Source organism: Panthera tigris, chromosome E1 (assembly GCF_018350195.1).
Source record: "Panthera tigris isolate Pti1 chromosome E1, P.tigris_Pti1_mat1.1, whole genome shotgun sequence".
Classification (NCBI taxonomy): Eukaryota; Metazoa; Chordata; class Mammalia; order Carnivora; family Felidae; genus Panthera; species Panthera tigris.
The window spans coordinates 26,360,335-26,386,151 of record NC_056673.1 but is presented as its reverse complement, the minus strand read 5'-3'; the positions used below and the strand labels follow the sequence as shown (position 1 = coordinate 26,386,151).

Here is a 25,817-nt window from a genome sequence, read left to right as displayed (position 1 = left end):
ACCCGAAGCTGCATCACCCTCGGATACTTATGTGTCTATTCCCAATAAGCAAAGACATTCTTTTATATAACTACAATAAAACCATAAAAATTAGGAAATTAAAACTGATTCATTTTTACTATTTAATACTCAGAACTAGATCAAAGTTTTGTCAGTTATCTCAATAAAGCTTTTGCAGCAGAAGGATCCAGTTCAGAATCATGCATTGCATTTAATTGTCATTTTGCTCTCTTCTTCAGTCTGGAACAGTTCCTTAGTCTTTCCTTGACTTTCATACAAGATTATAGCCTTTGTAGAATGTCTCTCAATTTGGGACTTTATCATAATTAGATTAAGACTAGATATCTTTGGCAGCAATGTCACAGAAGCAGTGCTTCCCATTCTACCATTCTACCTATTGCATTCTGTCAAGTGGCAAATCGTTTCATTTTGTTCCATTACTGATGATTACTTTGATAATTTGATTAATGTAATGACTGCTAGTCATCACCATAAAGTTATTTTTTTTCCTTTTATAATTAAAGAAGACTTTGGGGAGAAACTCTGAAACTTTATAAATAGCATGTCCTCACTAAATAATTAAATTTATTCATTTTATATCTTTATGGACTCATGATTTCCCATTTTATTCAGTGAGTGATAATCCATTATTATATGATTTGTTTAGATGTTCAAGTGGGAGTTTATTCAAGTTGCTTGTGTATTTCTGATATGTATCCATCATTCTTGGAGCATTTCCTTACTTTCTGGCACAAAGTGTTCCAGGATCATATGGTCATTTTCCCTGGCATACGCTTGGATTCAGCCATTTTTCCAGGGAGCCCTGGTTCCTTTTAGTGGCAAATAATATTTAGAAGCCAAGTTCTGGGTGTTAGTTTTATTCATTGCTGTTGCGATTGGTATTCCAGGCCCTTTCAGCAGACAGAGCTAGGAATTACGTGTGTGTGTGCAGATCTACACTTCTATATATTTATATTTATGTGTGTTGAAAATTATGTATTCCTACCAATAGATACAATTCCATTTTAGTACCAGAGGGTTCATTGTAAGTTTCTTCCTTTTCCTATTTTTAACTGAAAAACCTTATTCCCAGTTCTCCAAAAAGTTAAAAATAGAATTACCATATGTTCCAGCAATTCCATTTCTGGGTATATATCCAAAAGAATTGAAAGCAGATACTGAAACAGATACTTGTACACCAGTATTCATAGCAGCATTGTTAATAATAGCCAAACAGTAGAGACAACCCAAGTGTCCATTGATACGTGAATGGATAAACAAATGTGGTATATACATACTATGGAATATTTAACCTTAAAAAGGAAGGAAATTCTGAAATGTGCTGCAACATAGATGAACCTTGAACAGAAATAAGCCAGACACAAAAGAACAAATATTGTATGATTCCACTTGGAATTTTCTTTTCTAGTTATGTGTTAATATTATAGAAATAGAGTTCATTTTTTTTAAGTTTATTTCTTTATTTTATTTTATTTAAAAAAAAAATTTTTTTTTAACGTTTATTTATTTTTGAGACAGAGAGAGACAGAGCATGAATGGGGGAGGGGCAGAGAGAGAGCAAGACACAGAATTGGAAGCAGGCTCCAGGCTCTGAGCCATCAGCCCAGAGCCCGACGCGGGGCTCGAACTCACGGACCGTGAGATCGTGACCTGAGCCGAAGTCAGACGCTCAACCGACTGAGCCACCCAGGTGCCCTATTTCTTTATTTTAAAGAGAGAGATAGTGTGAGTAGGGGAGGGCCAGAGAGAGAGAGAGAGAGAGAGAGAGAGAGACTGAGAATCCTAAGCAGGCTATGCACTACCAGTGTGGAGTCTGACACGGTTTTGAACTCATGAAACTGCAAGATCATGACCTGAGCCTAAACCAAGAACTGGACGCTTAACCCACTGAGCCACCAGGTGCCCGTAGAGATAGAGTTTTTTTTGTGTGTATTGACCATGTAACCTGCAACTTTGCTGAGTGATTTTTTGGTTCTAGTTGGTATTGGAGATTTTGTGGGACTTTTTAAGTGCACAGAATTGTATATTTACATCCTCTAGTAAACATTGTTTTACTTTCTTAAATAGTTTTTTAAATGTTTTATTTATTTTTGAGACAGAGACAGAACATGAGCAGGGGAGGGGCAGAGAGAGAGGGAGACACAGATTCCCAAGCAGGCTCCAGGCTCTGAGCTATCAGCACAGAGCCCAACGTGAGGCTCGGACCCATGAACTGTGAGATCATGACCACCCAGGCACCCCACATTATTTTACTTTTTAAATAATATTTCACTTTTAACATATTTTCTTACCTTATTCCAATGGCTAGGATATACAGTACAGGGTTGAATTGGAGTAGTGAGAGTGGATATTCTCGCCTGTTTACATCTTGAGGGGAAAGCATCTTTCACGTTTCTTACCATTATATATGACATTTGTCATCAGTATTTTATATCTACCTTTTATCAGGTTAAGGAAGTTTTTTTTCTATTCCTAGTTTGCTGAAAGTTTTTATAAGGAATGGATGTTGAATTTTCTGTTTTAAATTTTATTGCATCCATTGGTATCATAGGATTTTCCTCTTATATCCTGTTGATATGGTGAGTTATAATGATTGGTTTGGTTGTGGACCCAAACTCATATTCCTGTGGTAAAACCCACTTAGTCATGGTGTAGGACCCTTTTAATATGTTGCTGGATTTGATTTGCTAAATTTGCTAAGGCTGTTTTTGCATCTGTGCTCTTAAGGATATTGGTCTTTATTTTTTAGAATGTGTTTGGTTTTGATATCAGGGTAAGGCTAGCCTTATAAAATGAGTTGGGATGTATGGATATTATTTCTTCCTTAATTTTTTGATAGAATTTGCTAGTGAAGCCGTCTTGGACTTTTATCTTATTCTGTGTAAGTAAAACTTACACACTTAATTTTTCTTTTTTAATGTTTATTTTGAGATAGAGAGCATGGTGGGGGAGGAGCAGAGAGAGGGCTAGAGGGAATCCCAAGCAGGCTCCATGCGGACAGGGTGTTGACAGGGCTCCATGCTGTCAGTGCAGAGCCCCATTGCAGGGCTAGCTAGATCTTATGAACCGTGAGATCATGACCTGAGGCAAAATCAAGAGTTGAACGCTTAACCAACTGAGCCACCCAGGTGCCTTACACATTTAATTCTTGAAATAAATATAGGACTATTCAGAATTTCTGTTGCTTCTTGAATTGGTAATTAGCATCTCAAGAAATTTGTCCATTTCATTCAAGTTTTTAAATTCATTGATATAATGCTCAGAATAGCCTTTCTGAAAAATACAGGATCTGTAGTGATAGCTCTTCCTTTCTGATATTTATAATTTGTGTTTCTCTTTTTGATCAACATAGGCAGAGGTCGATAAGTTGTATTATCTCTAAAAAACAACTTTGTTTTTCCATTTTCTCTAATATTTTTCCATTTTCTACTAAGTTGATTTCTGCTTTTATCTTTATTTCCTTTGTTGTACTTCGGATTTAATTTGCTCTTTTTTTAACTTCTTGAGGCTTAAGCATAATTGATTTTGGACCTTTTTGTTTTCTTTCTAAGACAGCCATTGAAAGTTCTACATTTCCCTCTAAGCACTGGTTTATCTGTATCACACAGATTTTGATACTAGTTTACTTTTTTCCCTAACTTTCCTTGTGATTTCTTCTCTGACCGAGGATTTATTTACACGTCTAAATAAACACTAAATAGGTGTTTTCTCTACAGATATTTTTCTCATGTTGTTTTCTAATTTGGTGGGGTTAGAGAACATTCTATATGATTTCAGTTCATTTAGATTTAATGATCTGTTGATAAATACTCAGAGTTCTTGCTAAGTATGTGTATTCATTTATAGACTACTACTCATTTATTCAGTGTAGTAGTCTATAAATGTCAGGTCAGGTTGGCTTATTATGTTGTTTATGTCTTCTATATCCTTACTGATTTTTTTGATCTACCTATAAATTAGAGAAGAGTGCTGAGGGCCTTATAATTGTGGATTTGCTGCTGCTTTCAATTCTGTCAATTTTTAGCTCCTAGATCTTAAGTTTTGTTATTACCTGTGTACACATTTAAGATGTCTTCGTGGTGAGTTAACCCATCTGTCACTGGGACAGTCTGTTCTTAAATCTACCTTGTCTAATTAATATAGCCAGCTAGCTTTCTTATGCTTAGTGTTTGCACAGTGTATCTTTTTTCATCCTTTTACTTTTAACCCATCCGTGTCTTTACATTTAAAATGCATTTTTTGGGGCGCCTGGGTGGCGCAGTCGGTTGGGCGTCCGACTTCAGCCAGGTCACGATCTCGCACTCCGTGAGTTCGAGCCCCGCGTCAGGCTCTGGGCTGATGGCTCGGAGCCTGGAGCCTGTTTCCGATTCTGTGTCTCCCTCTCTCTCTGCCCCTCCCCCGTTCATGCTCTGTCTCTCTCTGTCCGAAAAATAAATAAATGTTGAAAAAAGAATTTTTAAAAAAATAAAATGCATTTTTTGGGGCAGCTGGATGGCTCAGTCAGTTAAGTGTCTGACTTTGGCTCAGGTCATGATCTTGCAGTTTATGAGTTTGAGCCCTGCATGTTGCTCTGTGCTGACAGCTCAGAATCTAGAGCCTGTTTCTGATTCTGTGTCTCCCTCTCTCTCTGCCCCTCCCCTGTTTGTGCTCGGTCTCTCTCTCTCAAAAATAAGTAAAACATTAAAAAAAAATTTTTTTTAAATGCATTTCTTGTACATAGTTGAATCTTTTCCCACCAATTTGACACTATTGTACATTTAGTGTAATCATCAATATGGTTGTTGTAAGTTTTCTATTTGCCACAACTATTTCTTATTCTCCTTTCCTTTTCTGCTTTCTTTTTGATTAATTGATCATGTTTTAGCTTTCTTAACTATAACCATTTGTTTGGGGTTGCTCTAAGGTTTATAATTTGCATCTTATTGTACTTCAAAATAGTTTACTTCACATATAATATATAAGAATCTTCTACCACTGTATTTTCATTTCTATCCTCATCTTTTGGCAACTTTTTGGAACAATACAGTATTTTGTTACATTTTCAAATCATCAGTTATATGTTTCAAGTTTTATTTTTTTTATTGAGATTTAATTTTTGTAGAGCAGTTTAAGGAGCACAGCAAAATTGAAGAGAAAGTACAGAGATTTACTGTACATGCCTTGCCCCCTGCCAACATGCATAGGCACCCCATTATCAACATCCTGCACCAGAATGGTACACTTATTAAAATTGATGAACCTACATCAACGCATCCTAAGTGCCCAAAGTCCATAGTTTATATTACAGTTCACTCTCAGTGTTTGTATATTCAGTGGGTTTGGACAAATGTATAATAACATGTTTCCAACATTATGATGTTATACTGAGCATTTTTACTGCCCTAACAATCTTTTGTGCTTCGCCTATTCTTTACTCCCCACTTAACCCCAAGCCCCTGGCAACCACTGATCTTTTCACTCACTGTCTCCATAGTTTCACCTTTCCCAGAATATTATATATAGTTGGAGTCATACAGTATGTAGTCTTTTTGGTTTGGCTTCTTTACTTAGTAATGTGCTTTTTATTTTTTAATTTTTTTTAATGTTTATTTATTTTTGAGAGAGAGAGAGAGAGAGAGAGAGAGAGAGAGTGAGTGTGACTGGGAGAGGGACAGAGAGAAAGGGAGACACAGAATCTGAAGCAGGCTCCAGGCGCTGAGCTGTCAGCACAGAGCCTGGTGCAGGGCTCGAACTTATGGACCAAAAAATCATGAGCTGAAGTCAGACACCCAACCAAATGAGCCACCCAGGAGCCCCACTTAGTAATATGCTTTTAAGGTTCCTCTGTGGAACCTTAACTCATGGATTGATAACTCATTATTCATGGCTGAATATTCCATTGTCTGGATGTACCACAGTTTGCTTATTCATTCACTTTCTTGAGGATATCTTGGTCACTTCCAAATTTTATATGAATAAAGTAGATGTAAACATCTGTGTGCAGGTTTTTTTGTGGACATAAGTTTTCAGCTCCTTTAGTTAAATACCAAGGAGCATGACTGCTGGACCTTATGGTAAAAGTATATTTATTTTTTTAAGAAATTACCAAATTGTCTTCTATTGTGGCTGTACCATTTTGTATTTCACCAGTAATGAATGAGAGTACCTGTGGCTCCACATTTTCATCAGCATATGGTGTTGTCAGTGTTCTGGATTTTGACCATTCTAATATGTGTGTAGTGGTATTTTGTTTTAATTTGCATTTCCCTGATGATATCTGATGTTAAGAATCTTTTCATACGCTTATTTGCCATTTGTATACCTTCTTTGGTGAAATGTTTAATAAGATCTAAAGGGTTGAAAAACTCATTTTTAAAATTGGGTTATTTTTCTTAAGTTTTTTTTTTTTTAATTTTTTTGATGTTTTTATTTATTTCTGAGACAGAGAGAGACAGAGCATGAGCAGGGGAGGGGCAGAGAGAGAGGGAGACACAGAATCTGAAGTGGGCTCCAGGCTCTGAGTTGTTGGCACAGAGCCCGACACGGGGCTCGAACTCATGAGGTGTGAGATCATGACCTGAGCTGAAGTCGGACGCCCAACCGACTGAGCCACCCGGGTGCCCCTCTTCTTAAGTTTTAAGAGTTCTTTGTATATTTTGGATAATAGTTGTTTACCAGATAAGTCTTTTGTAAATATATCTTCTAGTCTGTGGCTTGTTTTCTCATTTTTTCATCATTGTTTTTCACAGAACGTTTTAATTGTAATAAAGTCCAGCTTATCAGTTATTTCTTTCATGTGTTGTGCCGTTGTTGTTTTATCTAAAGCCGTACTTGAGATTATCAGAGGGGATGATATTCCTATATGTGTATTAGAATTAGATGTTAGAGGTGCCTGGGTGGCTCAGTTGGTTACGTGTATATATGACTCTTGATTTCGGCTCAGGTCATGATTTCATGGTTTGTTTTATCAAACCCCATGTCAGGTTTCGCACTGAGTGTGGAGCCTGCTTAAGATTCTCTCTCTCTCTCTCTCTCTCTCTCTCTCTCTCTCTCTCTTTCTCTCTTTCTCTCTTTCTCTCTTTCTCTTTCTCTTTCTCTTTCTCTTTCTCTTTCTCTTTCTCTTTCTCTTTCTCTTTCTCTCCCTCTACCCTTCTCCCCTGTTTGCTCTCTCTCTCTCTCAAAATAAATAAATGAACATTTTTAAAAAAATAATTAGACTGTCTAGCTTCTTGATATATTTTATAGATATTTGGAAGAGAGTTGAGGTCTTTATGATGTTGTGTATTTGCTTGTGTTTTTTAACTTTCCTTAATTAGTGTTTAAAATTTTCATACCAACTTTTTTCAGGTTTAATGAAGTGTAATTGACAAATAAAATTGTAAGATATTTAAAGATTTTTTCCTATATTTATTTTTGAGAGAGCACGTGCGTGGGGCAGGGGCAGAAGGTATCTAAAATATATGTCATGATGATTTGATATACATATAGGTTGTGAAAGGATTTGCCCCATGTAACATATCCTGTTACTACTTAAATATAGTCTTAAGTTGATTCCTAGGGAATTTATCCTTTATTTCTATATAATTGGAATTTTGTTCTTCAGTTACATTTTCTAATTTGTTATGGTTTTATGTATAAAGTCTATTAATTTCACTTTCTTTTTTTTTACTGAACTCCATTTACTGTGTGTTTTTTTTTGTTGTTTTTTGTTTTTTACTGAGCCACGTCAATGAATTCTTTTATTAGAATAGTTCTAATAAATTTTCTCAGGTTTTCCAAGTATATAATCATCTGTACATAGTGATCATTTTACCTATTTTGCAATTTTATATAATACTTCCAATGTTAAGTGTAATAATAGTAAGAGAAGAATATATTTATTGCCCAGAATAGGACACTTTTGAGAATGAAAGGTGGTGGGGTACATTATTAGTAATAAACCTGAAACAACAGATATAAACTGAGATTTTCCTTGGCACATTCCAAGTATGGTCATCATTGTCTTCTTTGAGACTTTAATGGGAATACTTCTATGGTTTCCTTCATTAAACGTGAAGTGGCTTTTGAAAATTATATATATATATAAAAATATAAATTATTGGATTACTATAAGTTATATAAATGTATAAATATATAAATATGTTAAATTATACAAGTTATATTTATATGTAAATCATAGATTTAATTATAATTTTAAATATAATTTTTAAATATGATTTTTTGTCATGGTTGAGAAGAATGATTTTATTCCTATTCAGCATTTTCATCAAGAATGAATATTAAACTATGGATATGAATATGATTTTACACATTTTTAAAATATGTTAAATGATACTATTAGACCTTAACACTGAATTATCCTTTCATTTTTGGCTTTTTGGTTGTGTGTGTGTGTGTGTGTGTACACATGTACAAGAATCCTATTTGCTATTACATTTAGAAATCGTTTCACTATTTATGTATTGATGGTATGGATCTCTTCATATTTTTAGTTAAAGAAAGATTATCTAAATTTGCTTTAGGATCAATGTTGTACTTGTTTTATAAAAATGGATTTTTAAACACTCCTTCCATGAAAAATATTTTATTAAGGAAATTTCATACACAAAGCAGACAGAAAGGACAGCATAATGAACCTCCTTGTGCCCATCACTCCACTTTAAAAATTATCAATACTTTGCCATTTTACCTCCCCTATTTGTTTTATTTACCCATTGTTATTTTTTTTTTCTTTTGTGGAAGGATCAGTAGAAGAGTGAGGGATTAGAACTTTTTTTTTTTTATTTTTTTAATGTTTTTTTATTTTTGAGAGACAGAGAGATAGAGCATGAGCAGGGGAGTAGCAGAGAGAGAAGGAGACACAGAATCTGAAGCAGGCTCCAGGCTCTGAACTGTAAGCACAGAGCCCTATGTGGGGCTTGAACTCACAGACCACGAGATCATGACCTGAACTGAAGTCAGACGCTTAACCGACTGAGCCACCCAGGCGCCCCTAGAACTTTTTTTTTTAAGTTTATTTAAAAAAAGAGTGAGGGGGCGCCTGGGTGGCTCAGTTGGTTAAGCGTCCGACTTTGGCTTAGGTCATGATCTCACAGTCTGTGAGTTCGAGCCCCGCGTCAGGCTCTGTGCTGACAGCTCAGAGCCTGGAGCCTGCTTCCGATTCTGTGTCTCCCTCTCTCTCTGACCCTCCCCCATTCATGCTCTGTCTCTCTCTGTCTCAAAAATAAATAAACATTAAACAAATTAAAAAAAAAATTAAAAAAAATAAAAATAAAAAAAGAGTGAGAACGTTTGTGGGTGTCTGTGATGGAGGAGGGGCAGAGAGAGAGGATGAGAGAGAGAATCCCAAGCAGGCTCTGCACTATCAGCACAGAGCTGGACATGGGACTTGAACTCACAAACTGTGAGATCGTGACCTGAGCCGAAATCAAGAGTCAGAGGCTTAACCGATTGAGCCACCCAGGTGCCCTTGACTTTTTTTTTTAAGATTTTATTTTTAAGTAATCTCTGCACCCAGTTTGGGGCTCAAACTCACAACTCTGAGATCAAGAGTCACATGCCCCACCGAGTCAGCCAGGTGCCCCAAAAGAAGCTTTTATTTTTTTTAATTATTATTTTTTTTGTTTTGTTTTTTTAAGTAATCTCTACACCCAACATAGGATTGAGAGACTGGAAGGTTTTCAAACAACTATTAGATTTCACATACGTTTACCCATGCGTAAATTAGCATATATTTTTAACAGATATAGACTTTTATTTATTTAAAAAAATTTTTTTAATGTTCATTTATTATTGAGAGACAGAGCATGAGAGGGGGAGGGGCAGAGAGAGAGGGAGACACAGAATCCGAAGCAGGCTCCAGGCTCTGAGCTGTCAGCACAGAGCCTGACGCGGGGCTTAAACCCACAAACTGTGAGATCATGACCTGAGCCGAAGTTGGACGCTTAACCGACTGAGCCACCCGGGCACCCCTAATGGACACAGACTTTTAAAGACATAGCAGTGACATTTTAAAGATAGTATTATTACACTTTAGAAAATTAACAATAATTCTTTGTCTAATATGCAGTCTGTTTACAGTTTTTGTTTGTTTAAAAATGTTTTAGAGTTGGCTTTCTAAAAATGAGAATCTAAACAAGATACATGCATGGCATTTATTTGTTGAAAATGCATTATTTGTCTTGTAGGATTTCTTATATTCAGGATTTGTTTGAATTTATCCTGGTGGCGTTATTTAAGATAGTGCTCTGTCCCCAGATTTCTAGTAATGATAATTAGATCTAGAGGGTGAATTAGATTCAGGTTTGATTTTGTCCTTGGTTTTTGTTTTTTAGGAATAACACAAAGTGCTATGTGCTTATTGTTGCATCACCCAGCAGGCAAATAATGTCCAATTATTTCTCTTTATGATAATGAGTCAGGATCATGTTTTCATGTCATTTTATATTCTTCATCATTTTTTTTTTTTACATTTATTTATCTTTGAGAGACAGAGACACAGTGTGAGTGGGGGAGGGGCAGAGAGAAGGAGACATAGAATCCGAAGCAGGCTCCAGGTTCTGAGCTGTCAGCACAGAGCCCAGTGCAGGGCTCGAACCCACGAACCATGAGATCATGACCTGAGCTGAAGTCAGACACCCAACCTACTGAGCCCCAATTCTTCATGATTTTTTTTTTTTAATTTTTTTAATTTTTTTTTAAATTTTTTTTTTTTTTTAACGTTTATTTATTTTTGAGACAGAGAGAGACAAAGCATGAACGGGGGAGGGTCAGAGAGAGAGGGAGACACAGAATCTGAAACAGGCTCCAGGCTCTGAGCAGTCAGCCCAGAGCCCGACGTGGGGCTCGAACTCACGGAGTGTGAGATCGTGACCTGAGCCAAAGTCGGACGCTTAACCGACTGAGCCACCCAGGCGCCCCTCTTCATGATTTTTAATGACTATAGTGCATTTTGTTGAATGACTGTTCTATAATTTATGTTGATAGTCTATGGCTGGATATTTAGGTGAGATACATTTTCATTAATATACATTAGCTATTTACTAGGTTTTATTATATTGAAGACTCAGACTTCTTCAGCCTAGGGAAAGTCTCTTGTTATTTGATAATTTCAAACATGGACTTTATCAGGAATGATTTGCTTTTGAAGAAGTGGAAGCCTACTCAAAGAAAGGTCAAGTAGGGAGTACAGTTGGCTTTTATTGGAACTGAAAAGTTTTAGGATGCTTTTTTCTTCTCTTTGAGGCCTTAAGTGTGTCTTCTCTTCCTTTCTCTACAGAGTTCTCTCATTATTATTATTTTTTGGTTTGTCTTATGTCCTTACCATGACATGTCAGAATGAAAGCCTTGAATTATGAAATGTTCTTGTCTGCTCCTTGTAGTTAATCAACTCAATCTAAATGCCCCAAATAAAAGTTCCTGAGTAAGTGAGTCTTACTGGTCTTGCTATGCCTGGGAGTGTGTTTGGGTATGGTTGTATGTTATTAGATCCACCTTTTTAGCAGGAACTATAATAAACTTTTTTTTTTTAATGTTTATTTATTTATTTTAGAGAGAGAGAATGAGGAAGGGGGAAGGAGAGAGAGAGAAGGACACAGAATCCAAAGCAGGCTCCAGGCTCTGAGTTGTCAGCCCAGAGTCTGACGTGGGGTTTGAACTCATAAACGGTGAGATCATGACCTGAGCCGAAGTTGGCCGCTTAACCAACTGAGCCACCCAGGTGCCCTTAAACTCTTTTAAAAGTATAGGGTTGGACACCTGTCTAAAGAAGTGCCTAGCACAACATCTTTATCATGTACACTAAATTCTTACATATATAAAAATATATACCATTCTTGCCCATCTTATTTTCCAAATATTTTTTTGTTATTCTCACTAGTTCATTTTCCAGATTAAACTTAGAACCTGTGATAGATAGTATTTTATTTTTTTTAATGTTTATTTATTTTAGAGAGAGAGAGAGAGAGAGTGTGAGCGTGAGCACGTGCATGCAAGTGAGAGAGGTGCAGAGAGAAAGGGAGACACAGAATCCAAAGCAGGCTCCAGGCTCTGAGCAATCAGCACAGAGCCTGACATGGGGCTAAAACCCATGGACCACAAGATCATGACCTGAGCTGAAGTCAGAGGCTTAACCGACTGAGCCACCCAGGTGCTCCGAGCACCTATGGCAGTATTTTAAATCTACCTTGTCTGATATGGTAGCTACTAGCCACATGTAACTACTTAAATTAATTAAAATTTAAGTGTAGTTCTTTAGTCGCACTAATTACATTTCAAGTACTCACTAGCCACATGTGATAGTGGCAAGTGTATTGAATAGTGCAGATACGGAGCATTTTATCATTGCATAAAGTTCTGTCGGGTAGTGCTGCTAAATTTAAAGGCTTGTATATTGATAATAACTTACCTATTTCCTAATGCTCATGAAAGGCAAAAATCTCTATTTTGTGTAGGTTTTGTTTGTAGCATTTGGTCAATTATGTGTGGAAGATAATGTCACAGTATATCTTTGTTTTCTTGTTTTAAAAGGTTCATTGAAGGAAGTTTGAAAAACTTGTAAGTGTGTAATTGGATTACTTTTCACCAACCTAATAATACATCTCTTTAACACAGTTTCTTTATTTCTAGGTTCTGCTTGATTCATGTCTGGATTATTTGGATTACATAATCATGTAGTTTTGTTCAAGAAGAGCACATAAGTGTATTTCTAATATCACATCAAGAGGCATGTTGATGCCAGTTTGAACACTGTTAATGATAAATTTGACCATTTGGTTAAACTGGTGACTACCTGGTCTCCATTATGAAGGCACATTTTTTTCTTTTGTAATTGATAAGTAATCTGTGGGGTCATTTTTGGAGGCTGTGTGAATATCTTGTTCCCCAACAACTTTTTCTCACTGATTTTAGCATCCATTTAGGTAGCTTGCAGGACTCAGTTAGTACATGGGAGTTGCATGATGGTGAGTTTTAAAATTCTATCATTCTGTTTACATACAATTTTTAGCTGGCATTTTTTTTTTTAATCACCAAGTTCTTAATTAATGTTTATTTATTTTTGAGAGAGAGAGAGAGAGACAGAGACAGAGCATGAGTGGGGGAGAGGCAGGGAGAGAGGGAGACACAGAATTCGAAACAGGCTCCAGGCTCTGAGCTGTCAGCACAGAGCCTGACGCGGGGCTCGAACTCATGAACCATGAGATCATGACCTGAGTCAAAGTCTGACGCTTAACCACCCAGGTGCCTCTCTTTTTATTTTTATTTTTTTAAGTTTATTATTTTTTTTGAGAAAGAGAGAGAGGGAGAGACAGAATCCCAAACAGGCCCCACATGGTCAGTGCAGAGCTGGATGCCGGGTTTGAACCCACAAACCATGAGATCATGACCTGAGCTGCAGATGCTTAACCAACCGAACCACCCAGGTGCCCCAGCTGGCAGTCTTTAAGGAAGAGCTTTCCCTTTTCCACTTACATTCTTTGATTCTTCTTTTTCTTTTCTTTTTTTTGTTATAAATACTCCAGGTATGTCTCATGAAGTTCGCCAGTGTGACTTTGAGACCTGTTGCCATGGGCACTTCTGTGTAAAGTGCTTTTAAACCAAGAGAATTTTTGCTTTTTAGCAATTTGGTCATTTTCATCATGTGTTTATTCTCAAACTGAGGATTTGTATAGAATAGCTATAAATTTAGGTAAAAAGTTATTCCACTTCGGATCTTTCTTGATTAATTCTATTGAAACATAAACTTTTCAGAAACTAGGGCAACTGTGTTAAGGAATTCCCATTTACACCAGACAAGAAAGTAAACAGTAAGTGGAGAGTAGGGTAACAAACACTTATGGTATCAAAAAACAACCGTGAAAAGGATCTGTCTTAATGTGCTAGCCCATTGCAGTTTAACATATTGCTTACAACCTTCACAATAGAATTTGAGTGACTTCAGTTACACATTCCAGGAGACTGGCAGTCTGTTACAATCAGAGTCTGAACTTTAGAGCAGGCTAATTTACAGCGATGGGATGAAGAAAGTTGTGGATTTGTATTACACACTCTCACCTGACACTGTATCTGATCCCTTACCTGCTGATTGACATCTTGAATGAGCTCTTTGAAGCAAGTTCCAGCTTAATTAAAACGTTTGCTTGGTTAGCAGTGATCTGTGAAAGCCTGTGATAAATATTGAATCAGGTTCACCTGCTGGTTGCTGTGAGTGGATAAACAGCTGCTTTGTGCAGTTTAATCATGAAACTGGCAGTAGAGTACTACTGTTTGAATTTTTTAAAAAGAATAGTTGAAAAGGTATAGTTATGTCACTTTTGCTATCTTACTAGAGTGTGTGCTTATGTGAGATTTTGCACAACAGGCATTCAGTACCTGTTTAGATGGCTTGGACAACAGCAACTGGTTGATAAAGATTAACAATAAACCCTCTTTTTTTTTTTTTTTTTTTTAATAAACCCTCTTTTTTATGCCTCAAAGATCTTAGTAACATTCTACATTCATTGGCTTTTTACCACTAGCTTTTTATGTGCGTGGCGTTCTGAAATAAAAAAGGGCAATGTTTTGCTTTTTTGCCAAGTTACATTGTAGATGCAAATGATCCTGTTAAAGCTTTGTTTTGACATTTACATTTATGATTCCAACTTCTCTACAAATTTATCATGTATTTTGTGATAATTTGAGGAACTCTTAGATGTTATTTTTTTCATCTGTAAAATAGAATTAGAAATAAACAGTGAACTAGGTGTTTTAGAATTATATGTTAATATCAGGTAATTAACAAACGTAAAAGATAAATGAATTTATAAGCAGTAGAGAAACCTTTATAAAATTGTCTTCTTTGGACTGTCAACTTGTTTATTCCTTTACAGAATAAATGGGTCTGAGCAAGTTGGTTGTAAAGAAAATGCTGTTTCCATTTGATTTTCATTATAAAATCAGACATAAATTCTTGAATAAAACCCTCACCCAATAAGTCAGAGTCTTCTTCAGCACCTGATGAAAGTTATGGACTTAGTTTCTGGAAATGCACACAAAATTGTGTCTGTAGCTTCTGGGTGATCTCAAACCCTTTCTTCTGGAACAGTTCATGGACCCTAAATTAAGAATCTATTTCCTAATAAATTAGGTTAAAAATTTTTGATCAAGAGATGTTAAGATGAAAACGATCCTGCTTTCATAAGCAGCTAAAGACGAACCAGAATAGACTGTATGTGCTGTGCTGTGTTTCTTTTGAAATTCTTTTTAGCATTTTTCAGGTATATTGTCCACTAGAATCCTTAGCTCCAAAGAGGATCTACCACAGTAGGGATTCTTAATTCTGTACCTAAAGTTTTATAGTTTATATTCCTATCATCACTTTGTTTGGAATTTTATGGGGAGAATTAAATTTTATTTAAGTTATACTCAGTCTGTTCAATATTGTTTTTTTTTTATTTTTTCATTATATATAGTATTCCATTAATTGAAAAAAACTTCACAATTTATCCATTTTTCTGTTGATACACTTAGCTTATTTTCCTCACTATTAAAACAGTGCTGCAAAGAGTATCCCTACTGTATCTGTCTTAATGTTCAAGAGTTTCTGTAGTATGTATACTTAGTGGTGTCATGCACGGTCACAGTGTCTATGTGTCTTTGATTCACTAGATTGCCAATTTGCTCTACAAAGTGGATGTGCTGCTTTATACTTGGGTCAGCAGTTTGTGAGAATTGTTCCATACATATCCTTTCTAACACCCTATCTGATGGATGTGAAATGGGATCGAATTATGATTTTAATTTGCATTTTCCTAACTAATAATGAGGTTGAGCATTAGATTACACATCTTTTCAGATGTTTATTGGCCTTTCAGCTTTTTTGTGATTTTCTTATTCTTGGCCAGCTATTGGATTTGTCTTTTAAAATTAATTTGTTGGAATTCTTTGTATGTTATGGATACTGGTCCTGGGTTATATACAGTGCAAGTATCTTAGTTTGTGCTGCCTTTTTTTTCCCATTTTTTTTTTTTTCTTATAAAGGGGAGTGCCGTTTTAAATAGAAATTTGCATTGTAAGAGATTGTGTTTTCAGTCATTGTGCTTTTGGTATATTGTTTAAGAAATCTTTTCCCACATTGGGATCATACAAATATATTCCTATACAGGGCCAGAGACCTTATTTCCCACAAAACATAAAATATTTCAATTCTGGCCCTTTACAGAAAACTTATGTTGATGTATGCTTTAACGAATCTCTTAATTGAGAGTTTTGATTTTTTTTTTCCCTTATGGAACATAATGTAAATCTTGTTGGAAAATATTTGATTTAAATGTCAGCTAATAATAAGTTAAAATAGTTTTTTGAAGTAAATTTTATAGCTTACTCTTAGGAATATTTTGTAATTACATTCAGAAAACAATGCACTTAAAGTACTGACTTTAAACAGTTCTGTAACTCATGAGTCAAACTGGTATTGGTAAACAATCTGCAAACTATGCTTTGTTGAAAATTAAAGAGTATGCAGTCTTTGTCAGTGAGATGAGGTGACCCTTGTCATTGTCTTCTAGTTGGTTCGATATATCAAGAATTCTGATGTTTCTTGAATGAATGTATGGATGGATGAATAAATGAAATAGTACATGTAAAGTGTTTAGCACAGGGACAGCCTTCATAAATGATAGTTATTATTAATAATGAGTATATCAGGATGTTTGTCACTCACAACTAAAAGTGGCTCGAATATTAGCATAACAAGATGATTTTTCTTTTTGGCTTTGAAAATAACAAATTTCCCTGTACTTTTTATTTTAAAGCTAACCTTTTTATTTTGAAGTAACTTTTTGATATGTGGAGAACTTCAAACTAGGACATCAATTATGCATCTATCAGACAAATAAAATGCAGTACATGTACAGTATTTGGCTTAGGGACATTAGTCAAAGTACATCAATTTAAAAAAATTTCAGTTACAGTTATGCAAAACACCATGTTCAGTGAATGAGTTATATAAAGAAATATAAGAAATAGTTTCTTTCCTTAAGGAATTTGCAGTGTGGTTGAAAGACAAAACATGCACATGTGGAAAGTTTCAGAAAAGTATGTTTCTATTTCATGGGCCTAGTTTTCCCTTTATTTCCTACAAATAAACTTCTTTTGGGTCTCTTTTGCTCTCCACTTTTTTTATACACTTATTTTTCACATTAAATATATCCTTTTATGTCTGTGTTCAGAATTCAATTCATAGCCTCCTTTTAGAAGGTCCTCTGATTTATGAATTAGCAAAATAACTTCTCTGGCAATGTAATAGTTTCTAGCTATTCTTTTATTATTTTCCATTTTTAAATGTATTTAGTCACCATGCTCATTTTTGTTTTTCAGCTGTTTAGGCATAGTAACTTTTTTGTTGTTGTGTAGAAAAGTTGCAGAAAATTATGAAACCTTAGACTTTGTATCATACCTTAATCTACTTGAACTTTTTTTTTTTTTTTTTTTTAGAGAGTGAAAGCGTTGGAGAAGGACAGAGGGGGAGGAAGAGGGGTGGGAGGGAGAGAATCTCAGTCAAACTCCACATTCAGCATGGAGCCTGATGAGGGGCTCAATCTCATGATCCTGGGATCATGTCCTGAGCTGAAATCAAGAGTTGAACACTCAACCGACCGAGCCACCCAGGCGCCCCTTAATCTACTTGACTTTCTAATTATAACTTTGTGAAAAGAATAGTGTCAAGGACTCAGAAGTTGGCCTGTCTTTAAAATCAAATCTTATAATCTTTCTTTATCCTTTCAAAAATTTAGATATATGTTTCTATATATATATAGTATGACAAGAGAGAGAATAGAACTTGTAGACATGAAGAGGATTTCCTAAGATCCTTGGTTGCTGACCTTCTAAGAACAGATTTAAAATTTTTTTTTTAATGCTTATTCCTTTTTGAGAGAGGGAGACAGAGTGTGAGTGGGAGAGGGGCAGAAAGAGAGGGAGACACAGAATCTGAAGCAGGCTCCAGGCTCTGAGCTGTTAGCACAGAGCCTGACGTGGGGCTCTAACCCATGAACTGCAAGGTCAAGACCTGAGCCGAAGTCTGATGCTTAACCAACTCAGCCACCCAGGTGCCCCAAGAAGAGTTTTGACTCTTGTAGATTTGAAATGTAATTTATGTATGTATGTATGTATGTATGTATGTATGTATGTATGTATGTATGTATTAGATTTTATCTTCACGTTATCTCCATGGACCCAGTGTGGGGCTCGAACTCACAATCCTGAGATCAAGAGTCACATGCTTTACTGACTGAGCTGGCCAGGTGCCCCTGAAATGTATTTTTAAACAGTTGACCTCCTGCATATGGAAATAATACAATTGTCACACCAACGTATGTCTCTTATGTTTCTGTTTATGAATATACATATTAATGTATATATATAGGCTCCACACCCAACATGGGGCTTGAACTCATGACCCTGAGATCAAGAGTTGCATGTTCCACTTACTGAACTATTAGGGGCCCCTAATAGTTTTTGTTTGTTTTGTTTTTTGTTTCTCTTTAAATGATAGAATTTTGGTGTTATTTGGCTTGGGTTTTCTTGCCTTTTGGTGAAGTAAAAGGACTCTAGACAGTTTCTAGTTATAGGAAAAGCAGCCATCTCTTAAAGAGGTTGGTTCTGCCACTCAGTGTCGCCACTTTCAGGTCTTAGAGATTATAGGTTTTGGGGAACCTGTATGTTTTATCTTTCTTGATATTCAGATATGTTGGGTGAGAGTGAACACTTTTTTATTTATTCTCCAGTTTACTAATGCGGTTTCTGTAAATTCAAAGGTCAGAAGCAAAAGAAAAATATCCCTATGAAAGATAAAGCTGATAGCTTGTTAGTAGGAGAAATATTTAATGAAAGGTACAAAATTTAATTTATCCATTTATTATTTCAAGACGGCTAGATCAAAGTGTTTCAGAAAGAGGCCATAAAGTGTTAGCCTATTAATTGGATTTGAGGATATTATGACTTCCTGACATTGCTGTTTTTAGTATTCTTTCTCTAGTTTTCTTACAGAATTGAAAGTTGGTGATTTTGGTACAAATAATTCTCTTTTGTAGCTAAATAAATGCCTTTTTTCTTTTGCCACATTAAATTTTTTCCATCTGAAATAGGATTGATTGTATCAAATCCTTTGAATGGAAGCTTCAATAGAAGATCACTTCTGAAGAAATAATTCCTCTTTAATATTGCAAAGGAAAAACAATGAATTTTCTTTCTTAATTTCTATTTTCTCCAATACTTGCATAACCACCCACGGAAAAATCATATTCTTAAGGAGAGTCAGCCTCAAATTCATAGATGATATATTTACTTCAGACCAGTGTAAAACTTAATAAACAAAAACATGTTTTATTAAGTTTTACACTGGTCTGAAGTAAATTAGCCATAAAATTAGCCATAGTTTCTAATTTTCTCAGTTATGGGGTGAGAACCAGATTTAAGGTACCTAAATAAAGCTGCTCTACTGGCAAAAGTTTTCTAAAACTAGTTCTTGATCTTTAGCTTTTGTTAGTTATAGCTACTATCATAACATTTTAAGATAGGGAGATCCTTTATTTTAATTTATTAGTACCAAATTTTAAAAAGTAAAAAGTTTTAATATCAAACAGCAAGTTACTAAACTGTATAATATTTCTTTTTGCTTGAAAAAAATTGTGTGGTAGATGTATATGTATGAAGGTTTACAAGTTATGTGTTAGATAATTTGGCATAGGGGGTTGACTTATTTTGTTTATTTCAATATTGTTTGGACTTTTTGGTTAGAAAACAGTGGAATTAAAAGGAGTAGGTGATAAAGCTTTAAGTGAAATTGATTTTGAAAGCGTTTCATCAAAAAGGAGGTCTTCTAAGCTTTGAGAAAACAACACTTTATTGGATTACTTTTATGCTTGGATATAATATATCCATATAGTATATAACAATGCATTAGACCCTAGCATTCCAATATTCAACTTAATATTCAGTATTTAATTTACTATATCATACGGTAAGAGAAATACTATAATTGAATGAAAAGAGTGGAGGTACAGAAGAGTAAACTACTTCTGCTACCTCAAGTTATCTCAATTCATTAACTAGGTTAATTAACGTGATCATTGCAAAGGCCAAAAAAGAATTCAGTCAGAAATATCATGATATAATTTGCATTCCATTTTCTGTGACCATAAATTGTTATATATTGCAACATATGTAACATAAACCACATGTCAGCTGTTTCCTGCCTCACTGTTGACAAGAGCCCCATTCATAACTCTTCTTTTTATCCTTTCAGTGAATAAGTAATTATTCAATATAGAAGGCAGGATATTTGGAACTGGCTATTTAATGTGGCAGCACTCTGTAATGAAATCTGCTGCTACTGGCAACCTGAGAGGGGAATGTAACAATTCCAGCATGGCTGTAACTTTATCTGCTTTGACTGACTGTTTATTTGGCACATCAGTGAACCTTTTATCCCTGTGAGTGACAGCTCCAGAAGGGTCACATTTACATCCATTCTATCATGTATTGTAATATTTAATGGTGGACAAGGTTGAGCGAGACTGGGAGTAATTTGAACTTGCTTTTCCACTGAGTTGAGGCTAAAAGACAGCTTGATCCCCAGTATTGTGGTGTAACATGCTATGACTTAGTATTTGTTTATGAAGGCTACTCTTACTGATTATAATTAAAAAAAAAAAAAATTCAGTTAAATGGTGTATTTGTTCTACTAAACTAAAACTCTACAGCACACATTTTCTTAAGCTACTGTGCTAGTTTTTTTCCCATCAGTGACCACTAATATAAAACTAACCACCTCACAGTATTTCTCTTAAATGAGGCTGCATTCTGTCTCATTTGTGTAGTAATTGAGGTTGAAAAGGGAGTAGTTATTAAGAACCCATGGTTCTGAAATACAGCATTGAACTTTTTATTTTATTTTTGAGAATTTGAAAACAGAAGAGAAAAGTCAGGTAAATAATGGACTATATTCTTGATGTTCCAAATGGTATGCTTAAGGAGACATATATCTATTTTAATTATGGAACTAAATTATGAGTAAAGTTGTCCAGAAAAAGCTATCCTGTATAATTTTACTGATGGATTTGCATTCCATGACAGGTAATTTAATTTCAGAAAGACTGTTCCGCGCGATATACTTCATTATTAAGTATTAATAATTTACATTCATTTTTATCCCTTTGCTAGAGAATAGTTTTCTTGTTTTTAGTGATGTTTTAGATTCAACTTGATATTTCTATTTTTTTGTAAGCTATATTTAAAATGCTTTTTAAAATATTGGTATATTACAGGATATTTGAATGGGCTACTCTGTAAACAAAAATAGCACTATCAACTCTAAACTAATATTGCGTGTTCACTTGAAGTCTAAGCAAAAATGAAAATTGTTCTCCATTTTGTCTTATTTTTTACAATTTGTGAAAGAGGAGAATTAAAATCTATTTAAAACATTTGGAATTCAACAGTTGGAGTGATATGTTAGAAAGCCATGTAAATATGGAAACATCATTTATAACTTCTAAGAGTGCAACAGAACCGATTTGAAATGGAGTTTTTAGTTTTTTCTTTAATGGTAAGTTTTAGATGATGTAACATCTTGATACTCTCTTTATTTGACAGTTGTGATTTATTACTTATAGCTTCTGATTGTGTGAGAGGTTTAATAACATTTTTTGTGGTATACCAGACATGAGTTGTCTTTTCTTTTCTTTGTTACAGCCCCCTGGTCACTGTTCCAGGTGTTGTTGTTCTACTAAACAAGGAAACAGTCAAGGTTACTCAAATACCACTAAGAAGGATCATGGGGGGAAATCCAAGATACCCAAAATATATTTTGGGACGCGCACACACAAGCAGATTGCTCAGATTACTAGAGAGCTCCGGAGAACAGCATACTCAGGGGTCCCAATGACTATTCTTTCCAGCAGGGATCATACTTGTGTCCATCCAGAAGTAGTGGGCAACTTCAACAGAAATGAAAAGTGCATGGAGTTGCTGGATGGAAAAAATGTGAGTAAAGTTATTTTGTTTCAGAGGAAAAACAAGGCTGAAAAGATTCAGTTTACTCAGTTTTTTATGTGTTCATCTTATGTTTTATATGTGTATTTCCAGTGATAATCTAACCTATGAAAATCAAATTACTTGCTAGTACTGATAGATTTCTTATGGTAAAATTGTTTTTAAAAAATTTTCTTTAAAATTTTTTTTCTTTGAGTTTAAAATCATAGATTTTCGTTCTAAAGCTTGGGGATATTTTAGTTAGGTGTCTTCTTCTTTGAAATCCTGCCACCAAAAATATTCAAACATGGATGATGTCATAGGAGGAGATGAAAGTATTTAAGTGACTGAATTTAATTAGATTTAATTAATATATTTTATGTGCAGTATTTTAAAACTTCAAAAGAAGATAGTTTATTTAGGCTCTCCCTTGAGTAAATTTTTAAAATACTTTTTAATTGAATGAGAAATATAATGATTATCCTATCTTACAATTCTGATTAGTACAAACTTCTGTTTCAAAAAAAAGTTATTAAATTATTAACTTTAAAGATACGTCATTAATGGTTTTGAAGTTTTCCAGGGAAATCTTGAATAATATGAATTTGGGCAAGGTGGAAATTGAGAAGTCTTTCTTAGTAAAAACATACGATTTTTTAATAGTTTTTTGGCGGTATTGTTAGTCTGTGTACAGTTTAATAACTTGTTTACTCTGAAACTGAAATTACAAGTCTGGAATATACTCAGATTATTGGTGAACTGTAAATTGATAGTCTATGAAATTACCTATAATAATTTAATATGTTTTGAAAGTTATTCTATCTTTTGCTAATATTTTGTCAGAGTTGGTTCTACACAAAAAGCTGTGAGCCATAGGTAGCCCTGGAGTTTTATTTAATTGATAGATCACCTTCTACCATGTAATTTGAATAAATTATTTTGTATTATGCATTTCTTTTTCAGTGCTTATGGTTATTTGTCTTGACCTTATTCTTCCTCAGAATGCTTAGCTCATAGGCATACATGAACATTCTTTTTCTTGTTCTCAAGTCCTGAAGGTAATTTGGTATCGTAATTATGCCAATTACAAAGTCCCTATAGGTGTCTATGTTTACTATGGCTGAATCACCAAAGTGAAATGATAAATAGATAACTGACAGTTTGAGTGAAAAAGAGTTTAAAGTGTGATAACACTTCAATTGACAGACTCCCCTCAGGGTTGTGTTACACTGCTAAAATGGATGAACCATTCTGGTTTTGCTATCAGCCTGCACAGGAGTGTCATTCTAAGTGCCCTTGAAGTGTAAACTTTCCGATTTTTTGGCTTGATCCAAAGGCACATGTGTTTTTGTTCGGTTTCTTTTGCAGAAGTGCTCCTGTACTGGAAAAGCAATGCACTTATCTGCTAAAAGTTAATTTTTGTTTCAATTAACAAAAAAATCATCTTAATTAGCCCCAGAAATAATTCTAAAAAATTATTCTCGATATGGAAAATATGGTTTTTTGTGAAAATGAGATTTAACAGTTAATAATCACATACTCTGAAGGCATCTTGGTGATCATTTGGTACAAATACAAGCTTTTAGCATAGTACAGAAGATACTTGGAATGAAGAAATGGCGAATGTATTTTTAAACTCAATCTGTATCAAAGTCAGTATGAAAGATATTTGGCATGTCTCCATCTGTCTCTGGATCCCACAATCAGGATTTTAGAGGAACCTTAGAAATAGCAGCCTTTGGGTCTGAGGAATCTTTAATAGGCTCCTGTCTCATTTACGCTTTTGATGCCTCATCACATGAGAAAAATTGGCCCTGAAGTTTGTCCAATGTCTGACAGCGAGTTAGCAAGAAAGACAACTTTTCTAACTCCTAGCCGTTGTTATTTTGATTATACTAGAAAGAAAACAAAAGGTGGCTTATGAAATGAGGAAGTTGACACAGCATGAGGAGTAAAAAAGAGTAGTAGAGATGGGACAGAGGAAGTGAAAGAATGAACTAAATAAACGTTAGGTGAACCCTTTCCTCTTGATTTTTATTGTTAGTACCTTGGAGGTTCTTTTTACATGACTGAATACAAAGCTGTAGAACTAGTAGTCCCTCGGCTGATCATGCCTTGTCCTGGAATTGGCGACATTATTTTATAGGTTATGAACCTTTTATGTTTTACTCCATCTCTAGTAATTTCTAGGTATTTTTGTGAATGTAATGAGTAAATATGTTTTGAAAACGTAGATTTGGCTTTTGGATAGTTTGTAGATAAGAATGTACTATGTGTATATATATAACAATTGTATATATATAATTCCTTTTCACTTGTTAAGGACAGCAAACTGAGATGATAAATATTGGATTTCACAATCATTTAATTTTTTTATTGGTACATAGAATTAGTGAAAATAAAAACGGCCCATTCTTCTACCACTTAGTCCCAAATGAAAATTGAAAAACAGTAATAATATATTTGTGGTTAGAAGACTCAAAATTACAGAAAGGTGTAACATAAAAAGAGAAAAATCTCTTTTTTTTTACTCTTCCCATTTTCTTAACCTTTCAAGGAAATTACTGTAAAGTTTTATGTATATTCTTCCAAAACACTTAAAATATGCATTTGTTATATGTGTATATACTCTTTTAAAAGCTCAAGTACATTGGCACATGGACAAATCTAACACATTTCTTAAGGGCTATATCTTTTACATGAATTTACCATAAGTTATTTAACATGTCCCTTCTTGATAGACATTAAACATTGCATTATATACATATTCACATGAATGGTGAAATTTTAAATTTTGGTAGTCATTGATAAATTGTGTGCTTTTAATAGAAGTTTATACTTCTAATAATGTATATTTATACTTCTAATTTTATACATCTTTTAATAGGATATGACACACTGTTGCTAGGACTTATTTTCTCTTATTTTTTGATTAGCATTTATTAATAACACTTTTTACTTCTAATAATAGATTAGCAAAGGACATTAGCAGATAGTACATGAAAGAAGAAATGCAAGTTACTGTTGAAACTTGTTAGCATGTTCATATAGTATAATAGCAGTGTTAAACCTTGCTGGAATATATAAAAAAAGTCAAAGCAAGAAGATTCTATTTTTTACCTTTAAAATAGGTAAAGATAGAAAAGATAATATTAGTGTTGATAAAGTTATGGGGAAAGGGTAATGTAAAATGCTATATGCTTTTTGGAGGATAATTTGGTGGTATAGTTTTTATGAAACTTAAAACTACTTTGTACTGTTTGGTCTTATAATGCCATATCTAAAATTGTATACTAAGAAAATGTTGAGAAATGTGCATTAAATTGAAATTCTCGTTGAAGCATTATTTATAATGTAAAAATTGGTAACAGTCTAAATGCCCAGCAATAATGAAACTGGTTTATAACTATTAATTCAATGTACATATGTGGGCAACAATGAAAAACTACTTAGTGATGTGAGAAAATATTTCTGATAGGATTTTTAGTCAGATGGAGAGAAAAAAAATGATTCTGGTTTTATAAAAAATTTATTGTGGCTTTATTTTTTGTGGCTAAATTGTTAATAATCCTTGATGCCTGGGGAAAATTTGCTTTGTTCTCATCGTTTAAATATTAGATCACATTGTAGAGTTGTATTCATATGTACATACGAATATAAGAATTATGAAATGAAACATATCAAATGTTACTGGTACATTCTTTGTATGGTAGATTTATAGATAATTTAGTGAGTTTTTTGGTACTGTTTGTATTTTCCAAATATTTTGTAGTGAACACTCTTTATTTTTTTTCCCCTAAGACATC

The 25,817-nt window shown here is 34.4% G+C and overlaps 1 protein-coding gene across 1 annotated transcript in view; it reads left to right on the top strand.

The window, feature by feature from the left end:
- The window catches only part of BRIP1 (BRCA1 interacting helicase 1), a 206,143-nt gene that overhangs the window by 34,188 nt on the left and 146,138 nt on the right, over positions 1–25,817 (top strand). Inside the window, 1 exon segment of the mRNA XM_042966252.1 lies at positions 21,733–22,023. Within this exon segment, the coding sequence (XP_042822186.1) occupies positions 21,733–22,023 (291 nt within the window).